The sequence below is a fragment of the Micromys minutus genome (genome assembly GCF_963924665.1).
Source record: "Micromys minutus genome assembly, chromosome: 1".
In the NCBI taxonomy this organism is placed as follows: Eukaryota; Metazoa; Chordata; class Mammalia; order Rodentia; family Muridae; genus Micromys; species Micromys minutus.
Genome location: NC_137969.1, coordinates 29,972,193 through 29,995,228, shown reverse-complemented (window position 1 = coordinate 29,995,228; position 23,036 = coordinate 29,972,193). Strand labels below are relative to the sequence as shown.

The 23,036-nt window shown below is 45.1% G+C and overlaps 1 protein-coding gene across 2 annotated transcripts in view; it reads left to right on the top strand.

The window, feature by feature from the left end:
* The first annotated feature begins 412 nt into the window (after positions 1–412).
* The window catches only part of KREMEN1 (kringle containing transmembrane protein 1), a 60,058-nt gene continuing 37,434 nt past the window's right edge, over positions 413–23,036 (top strand). For both annotated transcript variants that reach the window (XM_080920864.1, XM_080920863.1), the window contains exons 1-2: positions 413–589; positions 18,808–18,970. In XM_080920864.1, the coding sequence (XP_080776990.1) occupies positions 499–589; positions 18,808–18,970 (254 nt within the window). In that variant the 5' untranslated portion in view covers positions 413–498. The remainder of the gene's footprint in view (positions 590–18,807; positions 18,971–23,036) is intronic.

The following is a 23,036-nucleotide window of genomic DNA, read 5'->3' as shown; positions in this document are numbered from 1 at the left end:
CTCCAAACACGCTTCGGCTAACCGCTACCACGAGCCTAGTAAGAGAAGGCGGTTTGCTCTGGTTACTACCGCAGTGGTGGAGCCCGCGCGTGGGTTACGACCTAGGTGAGGGTGAAACAGAGGTCACCGGGCACCCAGCCCGTGCCACCCCTCAGCGTGGGGACTCAAAGGCGCCCTCACCTACGGACTCCACACCTCGGGTGGCCTCACCTCGCGGCCCGTGGGGGCGGGGCCAGGCGGGGCGGGGGCCGGCCCCGGCGCGTGAGTGGCAGGCCGCGAGCGCATGCGCAGTCAGCCCGGCTCGGGAGCCTTCAGGGCGGCTGGCAATCGGGGCGGCGCTGAGGAGGGCGGGGCGGCGCTGGGGAGGGCGGGCTGGGGCGGGCCCGGCGGAGAGGGCGGAGCGACGCTGAGCTCCGTCCTGCTCCCATGGCCGCCCCCGGCTCCTGGTGCTGCCCCCTCTGCCCCGGGCCGCGCCCGGGGGTCCCGCACTGACGGCCCATGGCGCCGCCCGCCGCCCGCCTCGCGCTGCTCTCCGCCGCTGCGCTCACTCTGGCCGCCCGGCCCGCGCCCGGTCCCCGCCCCGGCCCTGGTGAGTGAGACCCCGGCCCCCCTCCCAAGCCCCGCTTGCCCTCTCTCGTGCGTGGACCCCGGAGAGCCCGATGCTCGGGCTTCTGTCCCGGCACGCGGCGTGGATGCGCCTGTCCCGCGTTACCAGGACTCTGCCCCGCGTGCCGGCTTCGAACTTTCCCGGACTCTGCTCACAACTCACGAGAGAGAAGGAGTGCGTGAAGGCTAAAGTCGCACGTACGGAGGAGTGTAGACTACTCCGAGTCCGGCGTCCTGCTTCCCAGGCCGAGTCCTCCGCGCGGTCCGCCCGAGGTGGTGCCCTCGGCCAGGATGGAAGTTGGGATGGAAGTTTAGTTCCCACACGCCCTTCCTTGCCGCACAATCCTTTCCCTGTGGAAGAACGGGCATGAGGGTGTTGTCTGGCCCAGTTCAATTTCTTTGCAGGTTGTTGAGTGCTGAGTATAGGGCATTGGTGAACCTGCCACTGGGGTCTCCACCCTAAGTTACAGATTGTGATGTTGGGAAGACAGGGCTTTGCTGGTGAAAGAAAACTTAGAGTTGCTTTGTTTTCTGGCCAGCTTGGGTTTAGGGGAAAGGCTGAGATTTATTTTCTGTGTGATTTTTGAAGCAAACTTTGAGCTGTATGTTACTTGATCTGAAAAGGGGGATATGCGCAATGTTGGTGAACATTAAATGATACACAGTAGGCAACTTGCTTAGAGTGTTCCACCATGAACAAACAGTCAGTAAACACTTTAATAATACTTTTTAGAGTGTTTTCCGGTTCAGTAAGGACTAGACACCTGGTTTACCCTGCAGATACTGAATTTCTTATAGGATGAATCCTGGCAAAAGGCAAAGCTGGGCTTTGGAGCAGCAGAATGAAGGATTCCCAGCACTCCAAATCTGAGACTCATTAGAAGTGGTTTCTAGGTGATTGCTGTCTTCTATGGGACTTCTATAATTTGCTCCCTTCTGCTGTTTGTAGTATGTGAACAGGGAGGGAGGGACATTCCTAGAGCCAGGACATCCCAACATAACTGTAACCTAGTAACCCCTTCCACTTTGTCATCTGTGTGTTCAGGATTTAATGTACTCTGTGGAGAGAGAGGTATGGGTGGAAATGGACTGGTTTTCCTGCCTGGAAAGGACACAGTATATCTCTGGAAAGCACTGTGAGCCTGTTCTGCCCACATTTGCAGGGAGGTGGCATCTGTTGGGCACCTTTGCTTTGCTAGGTCAGATGTAACAGCTCTTGGGTAAGTTGGTATGCTTTTATTTAGGAGTCTTGGGGTAAGGACAAATTCATGTCTGTTTCGAAACAGTTTGCTAAGTAATTCAAACTCTCATCAGCCTGGTTTCTTAGCATTCTGCTACATCAGTGCCTTTGTGATGTTTCCCCTCTGTTTCCAGAAGCAGTTTCAGAAACAAACCACATGGTTTTCAGCATCATATCCTGTCAAGAACCTAGCCACCAGTTTGTTAAATCCTTTCCAATTAAAAAAAAAAGCTGTACACTGAGAATATGCCAAACTTACCATTTCATATTTTGTGATACTGTAATTTTCTCTAAAATTTTGTGGATGGAAAAAATTATTCCAATACTTATAGTCTGCACAACTTTGTAATATTTAAATTACTGGTGGTTTGCATTTTTGAATGCTGACTTTATAAAAACAGTTAGCTCATTCCCCTTCGATGTTGTTCTAAATATAGCGTGTAGTCAACCCCAAATGATCTCCAGTCTCCCCGTTCTTCTGTCACGCTTTCTCTCCTTTCACAGCTGATAAGATGACAGAGGTTAGTGGTAGCCTTTCTTGCCTCTCACCATCCTCCCCTGACTTCTCATCTGGAATTTTTCCTGTTAACAATATGTGTTGTTATAAAACCTGAGTTTGGTTACCTGCAAGGTCTTCATACGCTTTCGTCCATTCTCTTAGCCCCAGAGATGGATAATTTAAACGTTTAAGATGCATCTCTCCCCCTTTTTCTTAGACCGAGCTGGCCTTGAACTCACCGAAATCTGCCTGCCTCTGCCTCCTGAGTGCTGTGGGTTAAAGGGGTGCACCATCATCGCCTGGTTTTGCTTTTATAAACCTCAAAGCTAGAGAGTATTGCATCCAGGCTTACTACCAACCAACAGAATTTGGTGCTCCAGTATTACCATCAGTATGCTCAAGGTTTAGCATAGCTGGGCCAAAAGCAAAGTGATTAAAGCAAACTTACAGCTTCATGACATCCACTGGGAACTGTTGATAGTAGGCAGTATACCATCTTTAGTTTAGAATCTAAAATTTAAAGAATGTATTTATTGGGGGAGTATAGCCATGTGGGCTTGATGGGGTGAATGTGGAGATCAGAGTATTGGGTCGTCAATGCTCTCCGTCCACCCTATTGGTCCCAGAGATTAAGATCATCAAACTTAATACAAACACCTCTAACTTCAGAGTCATCTCAACGGCCCCTCGTTTAGAACTTTTGAGCCTGGAACTCTACCTGAGGCAGTAAACAAGCGGTTCTCTGCCTGGCTAATACTCTAACCCTTCAATATAGTTCCTCATGTTGTGGTGACATCCCCCCCCATAAAATTATTTCATTGCTACTTCACAACCGTAATTTCGCCACTCTTATGAATCATAATGTAAACATCTGCATTTTCTGATGGCCTTAAGCAGCCCCTGTGCAAAGGTTATCTGACCCCCAAAGGGGTTGAGACCCACAGGTTGAGAATGAGAACCACAGCTCTAGACCGAGGCAGAACAGTAAATGCTTTGGGCTGCAGCCCATAGATGGAAACTGCTGACTAGATAGGCAGAAGTCATCGTAGACAAGTTGCTGGTTTTGTTTAGGGTTTGGGTTTGTTTTGTTTTTTCCCCCCGAGAGAGTCTCATTGTGTCTCTGGCTGCTGTTAGTCACTACATAGACCAGGCTAGCCTCAAATTCACAGAGATCTGCCTGCCTCTGCCTCCCAACGGCTGGCATACCTGATTTCATTGTCTTGTTTTAATAGAACTCTTTGGAGCTTTTAAAATTTAAACTAAAATTTAAATCTTTGTATCGTTTTTTTTTTTACATGTCACCGTACCTTTCATTTTTAATTTTTTATAATTAAGAACCCAGTCTGAATTTGGTTCATGGGTCGTGATTGGTTCACAGGTTGCACTTATGCTAACCTTGCTCTTGGTCATGTCAGCTGACTTTTCTTTAAGTGGTTAGTGATCTGGAAAAAGCAACCAAGTAGGTTGATTTTACTGAATGAACTTTTATAGTGTGAATTAGCTTTTAGATACATATGGGAGTCAGGCAAAGTGGCAATACAGTTGTGCTCCAGCTATTCAGAAAGCTGAGATGAGAGGCTAGTTTGAGGCCAGCAGCCTGCCTGTGCCGTGTAACAAGGCCCGAGAGGCAAGGAGAAAGTGCTGGCTGAAATGGTAAATTTTTTATTTTACCATGACTTTTTTTTTTTTTTTTTTAAGATAACAGCTGACCAGGAAAGGCGTATGTACATAAATTTAGTTCATTGACGAATAGAGATTCAGCTCGGTTCAGTGCACTACTTAAGGAAATAATTTCACCTCAGAGCTGACCCACAGTTTGTTCGTTCAGCCTGCAGATGTTACTTGAAGCAAACTGTTGAGAGATCTTCTGTTTTGCAGAGGAAAGCCTAGGCAGCAGGTGGCACCAGCCCTGAGAACTGGAAAAACAACCACCGGGGAAAAGAATTTCTGTCACTATTAGTTTTTACTTCTATGCTTAGGTTGTCCCATTAAAATGTCTTTACAAAGCAACAATGTACTTAGCACAGCTGAATCTTCTTCTTTTCTTCTTCTTCTTCTTTTTTTTTTTTTTAATTAAAGCATTTTTGAAAAGAAAAAGAGTGAAACATAACAAACCGATTGTGTCTGTGCTGCTGGACAGTTAATGGGAAACGCTTGGCAGATGCCGGAAGTTGGAGTCCGTAGCCTTTGTCTTAGGTTTTGTGTCCTGAATAAGGACAAATATCGGGACAAATTTACCCGAAGGGCTGGGGAGTGCCCCTCAGTACCCCTGCACAAGTTTGGAGGTGAGCCGTCTTCCTCCAGCTTCCATCTTTATCTGACCTGCTCAGTGTGCAGCCTCTGCGTGGGTAAGATGACTGGGGTTCCTTCTGTCTTCTGCTTGAACTTGACCCTTGAAGTGAACCCAAAGTGTTCCTTTGTGTGGATTGGCACTGAGGTCCAACAAGGTTTTGCCCTTTCTTGTCTTTGGTCTTCCTTCTAAGATACAATTTCTTTTCCTTAGACCCCAGCCTCTTCTGACTGGCAGCCAGCACAGGGAGCAGAGAGGGGCCATTGTAGAAATGTTATTCTACAGAAGTTTGCCTTTTCCTCCAAAGACATTTTCTTTGTCCAGTCTGCCCTCTTTCTAGGTAAGCACCTCCTTAGGTTGTCCGAAGAAGTTGGGGCTAGGCAGTTCCTTCCTAAGCAACACTTTAGGCTATCTTATATGCAGAGTTGCCACTGTCCCTCTTACTTATGCAGTAGGGCCCCCTGGGGGCTTCTCCCCTGCTGGGCCAGCTTCCAGTTTCTCTTGCCACAGTTTAATCCCTGGCACATAACCAAAGCATTAAACTTTTATTGTTCAATTTACCACAAGGGCGAGGCCCTGTTCCTAGTGGGCTGAGGAGGCTGTGGCGACTCCAAAACCTGAGTGTCGCACCACACTAGCAACTGCAGACTTTGAGGACTGGATTTCTTTCAGTTGGGTTAGATTCTTGGTTAGATCCACAACAGTATACTCACACTCAGTTTTAAAGCCAGGAAAGAGTAGAGGCAGCGTAGGCATCTTTTAACGATGACTCACAATGGAAGAAGCCATCAGCCTGTATGAGGATCCTGCATGGTTTCTTTGTACCCTCGAAGTAGACATATTGTGATGTTTGTAGCTTTCCTAGTTCCCCAAATCAAGAAACAACATGGCAGCCAAGCAGCTCTCTTCCAGAATAGTAGGGATTGCTAACTAATCCCATCATAGTATGTAAATTACTTGCTGCTGTTCAATCTATAAAAATTCATCTTCAAAGAAAATTACTGGGCTGGTAAAAATATTTTTAATAATGACCACAGAAGTCATATTTATTTTTCTTTGATGTTCTTCCGAAGAATCTTCTGGTTCTAATCAGTTTGTTCCCACATAAAATACAGTGGAAATCTACAATAATAAAATCCCCATTTCTCTGTCTATGGGGAAATAAACAGGGTGAGGACTGTCTTTTTCAGGGGCTTCCCCTCGATGTGCCCCAGACTCAAAGCCTCTATTACTGGTGGGTGTTTTGGCATCAGTTAAGGGCCTTCAATCCTTCCCTCCCTCCATGTTTTGCTCTTTCATTAAAGTGTTTCTGTTGTCTAATTATATCCTTTCAATCAAATTAGAGGCTGCAGCATCTGGTGAGGGCCCTAACTGCTGCCATCTGCACCTCGTGGATGCAAGCCTTTTCAGCTGAGAATCACTCAACTTCCAAATGGCAGGAAGAGATTTGGAAAAAGTTCAGTTGGAGAGGAGGTTAACTTAAAAAGAGCCTCTTCAAAGGCTGGGTGCCTCGTCTTGCCTTCTGTGATGTATGCAGAACGCCATTGGCTTGGCTCACCCACGATTCTTCCTAAGCACTTCTGGCAGCTGAAGGGTTTCTAATTGTCTTAGCTGAAGTGACTAGGCTTTTTCCTCCCTGTTATGGTCTGTTATGGTTTTGGAGGGCCCCAGTAGAGCTGAGAATATCTTCCTTGAGAACAGTCTTTTGTTATATGACCACTGATTAGTGGATGTGACACTTTCTCTTCAGATGGCCATTTCTTCTAACTCAGTGATTTCAGCAGACAGAGAATTTTACTCCTTGGGAATAGTTTGCAATGCTGAAGGCTTTTTTTTCTTTTTAATTGTTACATGGGGATGCTATTACTATCTAGTATGTAGAAACCTGAGGTGCTGTTAAACACTCTAGAACATATAGGACAGTCCCCTGCCCCAAAGAGTTACCCATCTGTAAAGATGGTGCTGTGGGGAAACCCCTGTCCTGATGGTGTCTTTATTGTGTCTTCTCTTTGTGGCCTAAGCGGAGGCAACACCGATCAGCTTCAATCTTCCCTGTTCTGAAACTAGCTCTGTAGTTAGTCTGCCCTCTAACTCAGATCTGCCTGCCACAGCCTCCTGAGTACTGAGTAACAAAGAAGTAGATTCTTGCATGGAATAACAACACATATCTAACACTCAGACAAACTAAGGCAGGGCCATATCTTAGAGAGAGAGAGACATGGTGGCATACACCTATAATCCCAGCACTCAGGAGGTAGAGGCAGGTGGATCACTGTGATTTTGAGGCTAGCTGGAAATTGAGTTCCAGGACAGCCAGGGCTGTTACACAGAGAAACCCCATTTCAAGCAGCAAAACAAATGGAAGAGGTACAAGTTTGGTGTGGTAACACGTACACATAATCCCAGCATTCTCAGTGTAGAAGCTCTAAGGCTGTTTAAGGTCAGCCTCCATTGTATAACCTGGGTTGCATGAGACCCTAGCTGGGAAATCCTCATCTAAGCCCCTTAAGCATTCAGTACATAGCATTCTGCATGGAGTGAGGGTTTTCTGCCTTTCTACTTCCTCTCAGGATTGTCAGATAAAGTATAGGATGCCCAACTGAATTTGAGATCAGGTCAGTACAAAACAAATTTTTAGTTTTGTTGTGCCTCATTCATTGTTTGGGATACTTCTAAGAAACTGTTCAGTAGTTGGGTTAAGGGTAAAGAGAAAAATTACGGTGTTGTGTGTGTGTTCCTTAGACCTGAGGGTAGAATTCAGGCCCTGGAAGGTGCTCTACCAGTGAGCTACACCCTCAGTTCCTACTTAGAATTTATCTGAGATTCAGATGTAACCGAGCACCCTGTGCTTTCATCTGATGAGCCCAGGGCCCTCCTCCAAGATCCTGGAAACACTGCATGAGCCTTTTAACCGTGGACAGTCAGAGCCACTCTCTCGGCCACATTCTGTCTACAAATGACAGCAATGCCAGTCCTCCTGCCTGGTCTAGGGACTGCTGGGTGGGGCCTTTCAGCTCTAACTCCATGATAGGATGAGTCCTTCCTTTGGCTCTAACCCTTCTCCCTGGCCAGTATTTCTGAAGCATGGCTCTTGAGTTGGACTTTTATGTTTCGATCAATTAACAAGTGCTTATCAAATGTCTGCTGTATGCCAGTATCTTTCACTAGGACTTGTTTGTCCCTGGGCCAGATCGCAGAAGCCAGTAACTGTTCCTGTAGGGTTTACTTTGATGGTGTGCTCCAGAGAGAGCTTGTCCACCTGGCAATCGGTTCCCTTCTCAGGAACTCTGGTATTATTTAGCCACCCTATATCAGCTAAAGGCAACTGAAAAGCCCAGAGTCTGGCTTCCATGGACCAAGGACCACACCCTCCAGGACTCCGTTATTGGAGAATTTTCTGGTCATCTGACTTTAAAAGTAGGTCACAGGCAGTGCTGATAAAACTTGTCTGAAAGCTGGGCTTCATTAGTTTATTTAATCTCTTTTTAGTTCGATTGAGACCTTGAGACAGTACAAAATAGGATTGCCAGGGGCTAGGGATGTAACTCTATGGGCCAGATGACTTGCCTGGCCGGAGTGAAGTCCTGATCCAGACTACAAAGAAAGAAAAGCCATAGGATTGCTCACTTGATCATGAGGCAGTATAGATATGAACCAGGTGTTTCCCGCTTACAGCAAATTCAGAATGTAAAAATGGCTCACTTGGCAAAGTGCTGGCCTAACACACACAGTCTTAGGTGTATTCCCAGCACCAAGTAAAAGATGCTGCAGTGGCAGACGCCCGGAATCCCTATCCCTTTTGAGGTAGAAGCAGGAAGATTAGATGTTCCAGATTTTCCTTGTCTGTGTAGTGAGGTCATAAAGTGGACTACATGAGACTGCCTTAAAAATCAAAAGGGCGCAAAAGTGTGGCCTTATTATCAGTTTTGTTTATCTGTCTTTCTGTCTGTTCATTCATAGACGGGATCTCTTGTGTATCCTAAACTGGTCTTGAACTGTAATTCTCCTTCTTCTGCTTTCTGAATGCTGGGATTGTGGGGATGCATCACTAGGCCTGGTTTATTAGCAAATGCTGGAGGTGGAGCCCATCTACTAGTTTATGCTCATCCCGAGCTACATCCTCAGCCCTTATTTGTCTTTCGAGACAATGTGTCACTGAGTGTTTGAAGTCCTCCTACCTCAGCCTCCTGAGTGCTGGGATGACAGGCACTGGTCTGACAGGGATTTTTAAATTAGAAAGAATTTAACTTTAAAGTATTTGATTGACACAGAACTTCCTGGAACTTCTCAGAGGTGATTGCTAGGCAGTCAGAAGACTGATCCACAGGCAAAACAAAACACAAACACAAACTGGGGTACTTGATTGTGTAACAGATTCCCCACCCCAGCTATGCATTTATGGTCTTCCCTCATTTCACAGACATAAACAAAAACAGCTTTTTCTGTGATCTGCCTTTGTGGGGGATTCAGAGTGAGGCTGCTGGGACTATCCACAGGGAGAATGTGTACTTTGCAGCACAGGGCCTGGGTTTGGTCCGTAACAGGAAAAATAAAGCCTGGATGTGGTCAGAGATAGGGACTGGCGCTCAGTGGTGAGGATTGCTGCGATTTGGTTTGTAGTTGGTGTGGGAAGCATTGAGACTGGGGTTCACGTGTGGCAAGGTTTGGACTCACCACATACTGATGAAGACCTTGAGCTCCTGGTCCTCTGTCTTCCAAGTGTTGCGATTACAGATGGACACCACTTCGCCAAGTTATATTTTGAGTCAAGGTCTCACTCTGTAGCCTACGATAGCCTTAAACACATGACTCATCTTCCCAAGTGCCAGAATTACATGTGTGAGCCACAGTGGTAGATTGCTTGCCTAACATATGAGTATTGCTTTAGCTTTTTCCTTGGGAAGCATGAACAGCGCCTGTTTTCCCCAGATAGGGCACCAGGAACAGTTTTGTGAAGCCCAGCTTGGAGAATGGGTGAGTTTATGAGGCTTATATGCAGGAGTACGGCGACCCCAAAGAACTGTTTTGTAGAACAGTCCTTTCCAGCCACCGTCTCCTCTCAAAGCTGTACAGTTAACCTTTCACCTCTTACATACTCCTGCATTCCCCCAAACCAAGCCCAGCCGGGCTGGAATTATATGCAGTCCTTCTGAGGCCCGGCCCTGCGAGGTCTCCTGCAGGTAACCAGAGCTGCTCTGATTAGGATCATAGCAGTCATGGCATTGTCATACTAGGAGGGCGTGCATAACAACAGTGGGCTAGCCTGAGCTGGAACCCCAAAGCAAAACCAAAGGTGAAATGCTTAAGAAGCTCACTGGCACCTCAGGTGAGTCCAGTGTCTGTGCCTGTTTACACTTCCTACAGGAACATACGCTGTCTGTCTTGGTAGCTCATCTTCTGACTTTCTGAGAGTTTTTTTTTTTTTTTACACATATACAGATTATATTTAAATTCATATGGAATAATAGTTACATGTTAATTAAGTTATACGTAGAAAATTAGGAAAAGTCCAGATGATAGTTTACAAACAAAGAAAAGAAACTATACAAGACAGGAAGAGAGCCAACGGTAAATGCCACGATCTTCTCCACCATAGCCGACAGGGACTTCCAGAGAGCTGCATCTTAATCTGATTGTCCAAGTCATCAAAGTACAGGTGCTTGAGGGCCATTTTGCCAGAGATTTGTTTGGCAGGATCATAGACTAGCATTTTTGAGAGCAAATCCAAGCTGGTTTCATCTAGGTTCTTGATGTGGGATGCGAGGCTCCCGGGCTTTCCTCTTGGGAAAGTGTTCTTGTAGTCCCACAGGGACTCTACTTCTGGCCACACTTCATTGTTAGGGGTGCCCAGAGCTCTGGAGATCCTGAAGAGCTGGTCAGTCTCTGAATCACCATGGAAAAGCGGCTTCTTGGTTGCCAGTTCTGCAAATATGTTCCAGATGTCAACCAGAGTGGAGTACCGGAGCATAGTCCAGCAACGCTTCTGGAGATCGGTACCACGGCCTCACTACCTCATGTGTGAACACTTATCAGTATTCCCAACACTCTGGCTTTATAGCTGCTGTCTGGCCAGTAGTTCTATGTCTACCCTTATACACCACAGCACAGGTACCAATTTTCTCTACTTTGATATAGTCTTCCATAGTTACTCAACAGGTTATGATGGACCCTCTTTGTTCCCCCAGTGACCACACCGCGGTTCCGGACTCTTGTTTTGTTTTTTTAATAGTGAACTTAGATACTATCCATTGGAAAGCAGATTCAGAGTTTGAAAGTGTCATGTTTACTGTTTCCTTACGTGAAAACTTTCTTGTGTGTGAAATCCGATGTTAAGATAGGACAGACTGTTTATAGATAAATGCCTCAAGTACTAGTCTACCATGGTGCTCACATATTACATGGATAATCCATGGTTCATACCATCAGTCAGGTAGGCCCACATAGTACCCTATGGTGCTTACATGTTACATGAAGAAGTGAATGGATCATGTCATCAGAGAACCATGAGAGAATAAATCCTCTTGGTTTTGACAGTAATTCCCTCAAGGAGCTTTGTTGTTAATGAAATGTTTTCGGGCTCTGCAGAGCAGCTAACTTTCTACTGTTCTTCTTAAACTAAGGCTTGTTTAATCTCTGTATGTTAGGAAGATCAGTGCCGCTAAGTTAGTGCAGAGACTGTCTGGGGCGTTGCTGACTGGCAGTGCATGTGTGTAGCCTGTGTAAAGCTCAAGAGTTCCATCCTCACACACTGAAAAGAAAAGCAATAAGCAAAACCCCAACTATCTTTTTGTGTATCAGGGAGATGATTTAATGATTCGTAATACCCTGAGTAAATGACTCGAAATCTGTGGGTCATGACCCTATTGGGAGTCACATATCAGATATCCGGTACTTCAGATATTTGCATCAAATTCATAACAGTAGAAAAATTGTAGTTATAAAGTAGCAATGAAATAATTTTATGGTTGGGAGTCACCACAACATAAGGAACTGTATTAAAAGGTCACAGCATTTGGAAGTTCAGAACCACTGCCTAAATGCTAAGTAGAAGTACACTACTGCATATCCATGGTGGCTGTTCTTGGCAAAAAAACATGTTCACAGCAACACCCATAGCATGTTTCCCAGGGGGCCCTGCCTGGGTGGGAGGAAGCATGCTCCAGATGAAAGCCAGATGTGATAGAGTGTCACCCCACCTCCCTGCTCTACTTTGACAGCTCAGTTTTTTAAAAAGGCTTTATTTTTTCATTCATTTATTTTCAGTTAGGATAGTAGCCCTGACTATTCTAGAATCTCTGGGGACCTTCCTGCCTCTGCCTCCTTAGTGCTTGGGATTATGGGTGTGTACTGCTATTCCAACTTCAATTTAGAAAAAAAAATTTACATTTTAGTGCCCCCCCCCGTGTGTGTACGATCCTCCTGCCTCTCCCAAGTGCTAGGGTTAAAGATGTGCCCCCACCCCAACCTGGCTTCATTTTAAGATTTTTGTTTAATAATAAGACCTCTCTTATGACAACTTCCGAATTTAACTCTGTGTCCACTGTAGGCTGTTTTTCTCGGAATGGTCTTTTACATAATTCAGTATTTCATGTCTTAGAAAGAAAACTATTCTTGAGAGTCAAATAGAAGAATTCAAACTCCCCTTCCACACGCTTAGGCCAGTCTTAGCATCTCAGGAGGGTGAGGCAGGAAGGAGTTTGAGGAGAACCTCAGCTACCTAGTGAGTTCCAGGTCAGCCAGAACTACATAATGAGACCCTGTCTCTTAAATCGACAAAAATATAAATTCAGTTAAAATAGCTTTGGGAAGCATGGTGTTTTCTTTCTGTTACTGTGATGTTGTGTGTAAGTACATATGCTGAAGGCTGAACCAGGGCTTCATATTTGCTCAGTCGTGCTCTATTGCTGAGCCACACCCTCAGGTCCCTGCTACTATCTGTAAGAACACTGTTTCCTTAAGTGAACAGGAAGCGCTCTACAGTGTTCTGATAGAAACACTACTGATGCTTCAAAAGTTACAGTATTTATGTGTTTAGTCCACCTTGGGCAGAAGAACAGCTTGTCCTATGGTCACTTTGCAAAGTTACTATGTAATCTAAGAACATAATACATGAATGATCATCTGGAGTTTAGAAGGATGCAAACTTGGCTAGTTAAATTTATGGTTCTTAACAAGAAGAATTTACTACAAAACAGTATGCTAGTATGATTTTCAGAACGGCTTCCATTTTTATTCTGGAAATTGAGAAATGCACAAAAATAATCTAGGAAAGCTACCAATACCTATTGCTTAGGGCCAGGGTTCTCAATTATGACCACTTAATTCATTCTCCACCCTCTCCTCAATCATCCCATCCCAACTGTAAATGGTTCAGTCCTTATCTCTAAATGACAAGTTTCATATATATATATACATATATGTGCAACCTGAAACTCAGAATATAGCCTAAGCTGGCCCCAAATTTACAGCAATCCTCCTGCCTCTGCTCTGAGTGCTGGGATTTTAAGCATGTCTAATGCCCTCACTTGTTTTGTCTGTTTCCCCATTGCAGAATTTATATATTGAGATGTAATTTTTCTTTAAGCAGAAGGACAGCCTAAGTGCCACATAGAAAGGACCTAACAGGCATGTGCCATGCTTGTGTGTATGTGACCATAGACTTCTTACCTGCGTTAGGGAGGCATGAAGAACTGCAGGATTTTTAAGCCTAGAAAAGAGGGCTGGAGCGATGGCTCAGTGGTTAAGAGCACTGACTGCTCTTCCAGAAGTCCTGAGTTCAAATCCCAGCAACCACATGGTAGTTCACAGTCATCTGTAATGAGATCCAATGCCCTCTTCTAGTGTGTCTGAAGACAGCAACAGTGTACTTATATACATAAAGTAAAATTTTAAAAGCCTAGAAGTGAATTTAAGCCCTAAGTCTTTTCTATTCAAATCACCCCAGGCTTTTGAATTTTAGAATTGTTTTCTAAAATCTTGGGAATTGTGGGTATTTTGAGTTGAACGTAAAGAGGATCAGAATCTTCTGAGCCAACCCTCATTCCACAGGTGAACAGGAACAAAGGAGGGCAGGCTGCTGTCTGGGACTTCTATCCCCTAAACTGTCCTCTCTCACCTGTAAATCTCTACCTCCCTCCACAAGATTTCAGAGACCAGTACTCTTAGGAGTTGCTGGGGAAAGCTGGGGGGTGGGGGTCCTGTTGTAGCCTTAGTGTGTTATATGGAAGAAGTTTGGGGACCACTTCCTTCCCAAGGTCACATGCTCCTTTACCAACTAAACCATCTCATGGCCCTTTGGAGTATCTGAAGGTAAAGGCAACTTGGCTGGGATTACAGGCTTGGAAGATGTACCCACTTCAGCTGACAGCTCAGGACAGCCGCTGTTTATGGACACTTCAGACTGCTGTCCTGAGCTGTCATGCTTTCCTCCAAATGATAAGAGTTCTGTAGTTCTATAGACTATCCACCTACCAAATTTCATAGATATTTTAAGAACAAAAGGATAAGTAAGATGACTCTGTGGGTACTTGCCACTAAGCCTGATGACCTGATTCAATCCCCAGAACCCAGAGGGTAAAAGAAAACCAAGAATCTGACAGGCCGTCTTCTGACCACCACACATACACCATAACACACTTACATATAAAAGCCAAGAAGATATTCTCATCAGAAAATGCCCTCTGGAATTTTGTTTCAAATGCTGAAATTGGTAGCCAGACAAATTGACTCACACTTATAATCCTAGCACTTGAGAGGCCAAGGCAAAGAAGGCTGCCTTTGTGGAGTTTGAGGCCAGCCTGTGCTAAAGTGTGAGACTTTAACTCAAAACACAAGAGTCAGGAATGGTGCCAAAGCCAATAAACTCAGCACTTGGGAGGCACTGACTGAAGGATAAGGGGTTTGAGGTTTGCTTGGCTATCTATCAAGTTTAAGGCTATCCTGTGCTATATGAGATACTGTCCCAAAGAAACGTATTATTATTCCATATTGACTTCTTTTCTTTTTCTTCCTTTCTTCTTTTTATTTTTCACATCTGCCTGCCTCTGCCTATTAAGTGCTGAGATTAAAGGTGTGTGCCTTCATGCTTGGCTTCCACATGAAATTTAAAATGCAGTACATGTGTTAATTTCTATTTTCTTCACAGGTGTAATTACTGAATTATGTAATTTAAGTGGCATAAATTAAGGTATGTCTTATCACATTGACAGCTGGATTCTGATCAGAGAACAATGTGCCTCACTTCTCCTTGTGTTTTTCTTCCTTTCTTTGTGTGTGTGCACTCGAGTGTGGGTCTATGCTGTGTAACCCTCAAGACCCTGCCTGTCCTGGCCTCAAAGGCCCCAGCCCTGCACACTCACCTGCCCATCAGGGACAAGTAGCCCTGCCTGGTCCCTCTGTTTCATAGGACTGACCACTCGCTGTCTACTAAAAGCCTGTGCTCCCCATTAACGTGGACACACCAAGAATCCACTTGCCGAAGCTCCAGGAAGTGGTAAAGACTAAATAAATGTTGGATTAATTTATGAATGGTTGTATAGACATTAGGTCTCTTGCCTTTACTCATTCTCTGTTCCTAACAATGTGAACACACACAGGCATCGAGTGGTTTTCTTTGTTGTTTGAGCCTCTCCTTGTTTATCTAGACAAACCTTATGTGGATATCATAGCAGTAGAAAGGGAGGCAGGGTCCTTATTACCTCGTCCACACCCTGATGAAGTCGAGATGCACAGATAACATTTGGTCTACAACACTTTGTTTTTCTTGTCTTTTCCTCATCACTGGCATGCACTGGGCAAACTTGGTTAAAAATATCATTAAGATCTAGTATGCATATTTAGAATGGATCCAAGAACCCGCCTGAGTGGATTACCACACTTGTGTTTTTAGTGCTTAAGAAGTGAGGGCAGGAGGATCAAGTTTGCAGCCAGTCTCAGCTGATACTTAGTTCTAGGCCAGCCTGGGCTATGAGAGATCCTGTCTCAACTTTAAAAGAACAGATCTGAGAAATAAACAAACTGAGCCAGAAAAAAAAAAAAAAGGCGTCACGATCTCATCTCTGCTGTTAAATGACATTTCAGTCCCATCTGTGGCACATCCTTTTGTGTTACAAATAAAAGCATCCAAATCCTTGGGAACTTGACCCATAGGTTACTGTGTATTGCTGAGGCCATTGGTTGTGAAAACCTGTTTGGATGGCTCGTGAGTCACTGGGCTTTTTTGTTTGCTTGCTTGCTTGGTTGAGACAGGGTCTCACATAACCCCGGCCAGACTTTAACTGACTTTGTAGCCATTTGGGTCATTCTTCTGTCTGATGCCCTTCCTTGTCTCCTGAGTCTGGGAATCTCAGGTGAATGCCCTGCTCTCTTGCTGCTTGGGTTTTTGTGGTTGTTTTGTTGCATTTGGTTAGTTTTGGTATTGGGTTTTTGTTTTTTGTTTTCAAATTTGTTTTTTTATTTCTTTATGCGTGAGCATATGCCAAGTGTGTGCTGCAGAGGCCAGAAAGGGCATTGGGAATTACAGGCAATTAATTGTGAGCTGCCCAATTTGGATGCTAGAAGCAGACCTCAGGTCCTCTGGAAGAGCAGCAAATGTTCTTAACAGCTTAGCCATCTCTCCAGTGCCCCCTCCTTCTTTTTAAGATGGATTTTTTTTTTCATTGTCTATATTTAAGGTAGCAACATTATGTGGATTTTGGTTGTTTTTGTTTTAAGACATGTTTTCACTATATAGCTCTAGCTAACCTGAAATGCTCCATTTCAAACTTTGAGAAGTTCAAGTTTGAAGGCTGGCTTCAGACTCTTCTATCTGCCACTGCTTGAGAAGAACTAGGATTAAAGGTGAACACCATAATACCCAGCTCTGCAATATAATGTTTTGTTATTTAAGATTAGATAGAGCAAAATATTTTAACATAGCAGTTAAAATTGTCTCAGGTGACTGAGGTTGGTGTGATAGTCATAGAACCCTCTATTCCTCTGATTATTCCAAAACTGATTAGGCAACAGAGTTACTTAGATTGGAATAGGGTGTGGAATGCAGCACAAACATTACCCTCCCCCCACAAACCCGACCCCTCAAATATGGCTGTCCCATTGTATCTGTGCAGCATTTGTTCTGGCCTCTGAGGACCCACGTCATCCTTAGGTCATTTAGAACACCCAAACCATTACAGTGTTGTGTGAGCACACCGCTCAGGGAGTGACGACTAGGAAGATGTCCATGTGTGCAGTTGGCTGAACCTATGTGTAAGTGTATGTATGCAGCCTGGATTCAGGGCTGCGTATGTATAGCCCTCATGATAGTGAGTACTGTGGACAGAGGAGGCAGAGATGGGAAGGGGATTCTGAGGGGCATTGTTTATCTTGCAACTGGAACTATTAGAGGAAGAACATTTGGGCAGGAAATGGAAAAGTATGTTCCCAGGATTAAAAGCAGACCAGTGTGGCTTGACCGCAGTGAGTAACTAAGGAAAGAGATGGGCTTGCAGCAGCAGAGATGCCTCGCAAACCTTCATTCTCCTGGGACCTTTGAGTTCGGTGTGGAGAGTGAGCCCTAAACTGCTCTCTAGTGATCAGTGGGTCCGAAACTGAGTGCTAAAGGGGAGGAGTCAGCAGAGACGTGGGTGAAGGAGAGGAAAGATACTTCCACTAGAGTCCCCTGGGACGTGGTCAAGTGCTCTGGTTGCCTCCTGTGTAAAAAGGAGTGTGCTAAATCACAGTGGGATACACTTGAACATTGTAAATACTGAACTGATGTGAATGATGTTGGCTTGTCCAAGGCCGCAGAGCCAGTCAGCAGCAAACCAAGCGATGATCCAACACTGAGCCTTTAGTTGGTGTCTGCCATTCTATGCCAAGTCACCGTGCCCTATTATCTCTGAGCTTTTTGTTATCGTAGACCCCACCCCTACTAGAAAACCCTTCTGGTACTTCAGGACTCACACTTAATAACTTAATACTGCACCAGGCATGGTGAGTTGCTATGGTTTTCTGTCCCCTAGAATTCTAGATTACTTGAGCTGTCCATAAATGGTGCCATTCCAGACAAAACACAGAGAGCAGCTGGTAGGAGGAAGGAGTGACTGAAAGAAAGCTGCTCTGTGGACGGTCCTGTTGTCCACATGTCTGTTAGTCTAGCTAGAGCAGGCACATGCACTTTTCAGTGGGAGACTGCATCACGTCCTTATTACCGGAAGTTACAGGTCACTGTGTGCCAGGAGGAAGAAAGGAGGGGAGCTGAGAATGTTGGTGTAACTCCCCCAGACTGTCAGGGGTCTGGTGATACATCTTAAAGAAGTGTTTGAAGTGCTTCTATCTGTCAGTTTTAACTAAGCTAATTTTAAAGCTCGCTCTTTGTACTCTGCCTTTCCCATGAACCTCTGTGAGCTTAATGCATACAATATGTGGGAGGGAGCCTGTCAGCCTCCACCCCGCCCCCAGCGTCTGAGAAGTACATTTAGAAGTGCATGATTGCACCTGCAAGGATTTGTCATTTCAGAACATGGGGCCTGACACTACTTCTACACATCTAGGAAAGCATTTCAGGAGGAAGTGAGACACAGGGCCACTCCCGTCCTCCGTTGCCCCTGTTTTTTTGCACCTCAGACTGCACAGGGAGGACTGTTCCTCATTACCAGGGAATGTGAGTCATCCCTCGATTTGTGTGATTGGGATTCCAAAGCATTGCTGTGTCCGATGCTTATTAAATCCAAGTGTCAGCGCAGCCTTTCAGACTGTAGGGGAGCACTCAGTTACAGCTGCTGACCTGGTTCTAGTTACCACATGGAGACGCTGGCAAGAACAGTGGCCCCCTCGGAAGGCCCACAAGTCCATGTACATGGCTATTAGCAACTAGTCTAGATTTGGGGGCTTCCTGGTTCACTTCATGGACGCTAAACCCACATTTCAGCTCCACGTTTATATCTTCCCTGGGACCTGTAAATGTAGACTTCAAGGGGAAATGTCCCAGTGCCCCAGCAAGCTGGTGCCAACAGTGCCAGTGTTGCAGGGTACCCCTTTGCAGATTCAGTCAGCTCAGCAGGCCGTCCAGGGTCTAGCAAAACATGATCCATTTCTAGCTTGATCCAAACAAAACAAATAAAACATTCACCAGAGAGGGAGGAAACTATAAATGTTGCCAGCAAATTAGTATGCTGTTTTTCCTTCTTCTAGAGTGTTTCACAGCCAATGGTGCAGATTATAGGGGAACACAGAGCTGGACAGCACTGCAAGGTGGGAAGCCATGTCTGTTCTGGAACGAGACTTTCCAGCATCCATACAACACGCTGAAATACCCCAATGGGGAAGGAGGTCTGGGTGAGCATAACTATTGCAGGTAAGACGGGGCCGCAGTGCTTCAAGATGATCTCTTCCAGTTCTTCCAGCCCTTCTCACAACTGGAGTGCTTGCTTATCTCCTGCTGGCCAGCTCAGAACCTTATCGCTGTTCTTAAGATGAGCTAAACAGAGCTGGAGAGGTGGCTCAACAGTTAAGAGCACTTAGCACTCCTCCAGAGGTCCCAGGCTCCATTCCCAGCACCCACATGGGAACTCAGAGCACCTTCTGGCCTCTGCAGGCACCACACATGGTGCACAGATAAACATACAGTGAAACATGCACAAGACATAAATATAAATAAAAATGAATCCATGTCTTTCTCTCTTCCTCCTTCCTCTCCAGCTTGGTTTGCTTTATACCGGCATTCACAGCACGTCTTGTTTCTTTGGGAGGATTTTCTTAGGCGGTCCTCCCACCAGTGGACATTTCATGGGCATCAAAGCTGCTGCTGCTGATATTCAGACCATCTGGGACCCAAACCTTCCTCTGCCATGTTACTTAGTCTGTCCTGGAACCCCGGGATTCACGTAACTCTACTCCTACGCATATCAAGCAGCTGGTCTACAGACAGAAAGTCCTAATCTAACTGTTCAGATAGTTATGCTTTTCTGAGGGAGGTGAGCCACAGCTTTGATCAGGTTCTCTGTTTCCTGAGATTAAAGACAAACTGAGAATCACTGCTGACCAGCGAGATGGCCTGTGGTTTGCAGTGGGCAACCCAAGAACCCAAGTGAATTCTGGACGCCCTAAAAGCCCACCTGTCATGCTAGCTCAGAAGGCAAAGATGGAATTCCAGGAGCTGGCTACCTAGCTAGCCATATTGGCTAGCCTGAGTTCAGTGAGAGACACTGTCTCAGTGAATCATGTGGAGATCGATGGAGAAAGCCTCTAAAGTCAACCTGACCCCCTCACACATACATAAACGCACATTTGAACACATATACATTTATGCACTCATACGTGTGTGCATAATAGATAAAAATAGAATTACAAGTATGTATAAGCCAGAGCAAAAATTCCAAGCACTTTTGTTTATACCTTTCAGCTTCTTACTTACACCCAAGATCATGATAACATGACTCAGGGTTCAGCAATGTGGTGAATTTAATCATTCTTAGGGCAGGTGCGCAACAGCTTCTTGAGCCATTAGGGCGAGGAAGAATGATTCCAGAGCCCTCCTCCGAGTTCTATGCTGCGACTCTGGTTTGTTGGTACATGAACGTGTAACCATGGGGCACTGTTGACCCAGCTGAGCCAACACATCCATTTCTGCATTGTGTGGACCACTGTTTCCCTTCGTCCGCTGCACGCCCATGCTAATACACTAGGCCTTTGTGACTGTCTACACATTGCCAGGCTTATAGACCATGCTGCTTTGTTTGTCCTTCCCTTCATCTCTTTACGTCTGCCGTAACTTGCATCAGCTGATTGACTGTCCTCCATGTTTGCTACAGCTATAGTTTTTCATTGGTTGTTGTAAAAGCATTAAAAGTTTGTTCTAAGTCAGGCATGGTTGTGTGCATACTGTGGTCTCAGCACTTGGGAGGTTATGGCAAGATCAAGAGTCCAAAGGCATCCTTGGCTACACGGCAAGTTCAAGGCCCATTATTGGGCTATAAGTTCCCACCTCAAAAACCTAAACCAGAACAAGTAAAAATTTTCTGTAGGGTTGGATAGTCCTGCTGCTGCCCATTGCTCCCAGGACCCAGTCTGGCAAAGCTCTGAAGTATCATGTGTGCCATCTTTCTACTCTACTGTCATGTGTATTTTTTAAAGATGTATTTTATTATTTTAAATTATGTGTATGGGGTGGATCTGTATATAAGTGCAGATGCCACAGAAGGCTGGAAGTGTCACATTCCCTATAATTGGAGTTACAGGTAGCTGTGAGCCACCCAGTGGGATTCTGGGAACTGGACTTCAGGTTCACCAGAAGAGCAGTGCATGCTCTTACCATTGAGCCATCTCTCTAGCCCTGTCCTTTGTAGTTCATTGTTAGGCTTACTTATGCTCACTAACCTATTCTTCACCTTCTTTCAAAATTTCACATATTAATATTTCGTATGAATACTTCGCTGCTGAGGTGGTTTAGTGGGCAAAAGTGCTTGCTGCAAAGCCTGATGACCTAAGTTTAATACCCTGAACCCGGAGGGCAGAAAGCTCTCTATGTGCCGTGGCACATGCTTCCTACACATGTGTGCATATTACAGATAAGTAAATGAATATTTTTTAAAAACGCTAGAAAGATAGCTTGGTGAAGTTCTTACCCAAAGGTGCCGGTTCGATCCGTAGATCCTACCGTAATAAAAGCTCTGCATGGTTGTGTGCTTTCGATCCCTACACTTGGGAGGCAGAGACAGGCTATTCCTGGGGCAGAGACCCTGTTTCAAAATAAAAAAGGTAAATTGCACCTAAGGAATGATACCCAAGTTTGACCTCTGGTCTCTAAATCCACACTCATACACAAGTATACACATGAATATGCATATACATACAGGAGCTTGGACTCACAAGAACATGGGTGAGCACACACAGTCATGAACGTGCACATACACTTATCCCCACAGTTACTCCATTTCTGCTACATTACCTTCCTCTAGTTTTTCTGTTTGTAAGAGTGACTGGTTTGGGAAGGGCACATAGGATCTTTGGTATTTCTACTGGGTTTGTCCTTGTTTTCTTACTTGGCCACTTGTGGTCTTCTAAGGTGTTTTGTTTTGCTTTGCTGTGTGATACTGAGGGGATGTCTGCCCCTGAAATATCTCTGGCAGGTTTACTAGTTACCTCTAAACATTCTCAAATCTTAGAAGAGCTCTTTGTAAGTTTGACTTTACGGTAAATCTTAAGTTTCCAGTGACAGCAAAACAATAGTTTTCTACTAGATGTGTGCCCATGTCTACTCACAAGCTTGCAGGAATGCACACATAGCACTCCAGAGGGCTGTACCTGAGGGCTGGGAGCGCCTTCCCCCAGCATCTTCCCCTTTAACTCCTTGGGCTACAGCCCTCTGATTTGATGGAATGTACCCAACCTGAATTACCAGTTTATACTTCAGAAGAGAGAGAGGCAAGTTGATGATATCACCTCAGAGTCCAGCCTTTTGCTCTAGTGCTATGGAGAAGTAAGAATAGGTTTGCCTGCTCTTTATTAAGCTATTCGGATGCTTTTAGAATGGCTTTGACATTGATAATAAACACTTGTTGTCTAGGGGTTTTACCCAACACTACATCAAAGCTGAACTCAGAACAGAGGGAGGAAGATGACGGTGACATATTGTTTAAAGAAGTCCTTTGTACAAGCCCTGCCACTTTGATTTCTCAGCTGACATCCGACACCATGTTTGCCTTGTACAACTTTTCAGATCCATCACATCTGAGATGTCTACATGCTATCGTGTGATGGGAACAGACTTCTGGCTGGACCGAAAGTGTCTGCATTAGACAGGGAGGCAGAGCCAGGGAAGAGCAGAGTTGTCCCTCGCACCTGCCTCAGGGCACAAAAAAGAAAAGGCTCCTTTGTGCCTGGAGAAGCTTATCTCTTAGACCACACAATGGGCTTGTCTGCTCAGGCCCAGAGCTTTGGGCAAAGCTGGGGTTGAGGAGGGGGTGTCCTTATGCCCATTTCCTGCCTAACTGGAGTGTCAGGTTTCCAGTATTCTGAGTCTAAATAAAGGGGCTTGGGAAGGGGTGAGGAGAGGCGGGCTTCTCTCTCTGTACAGCCCCTGTCATTTGCTGAGCTGCTTCTCCAGTCTCTTTATTACCTGTGATGTCTGCACCAGAACTACCTTGAAGGTCATTTTCTCACTTGGGAATGTGGAAGTAAATCTTTAAAAAGCATTAGAAGTTAGTGTCCTAAGAAGCCTCTGGGATCTGTGGTAATGGAGGACCATTTCTGTCATGTGAGTTAGCAGAGACTGAGTAGGCTTATGTGTTTGGAAACTATACTTGGGATACTCATTATTGAAAAAGGAGGAAACTAAAACGATAAAAGAATCCCCCTCCCAAAAAACCCACTAAAATTGCCAAGTCTTATCACCTAGAAATAAATATTTTTAAGATCTGAGA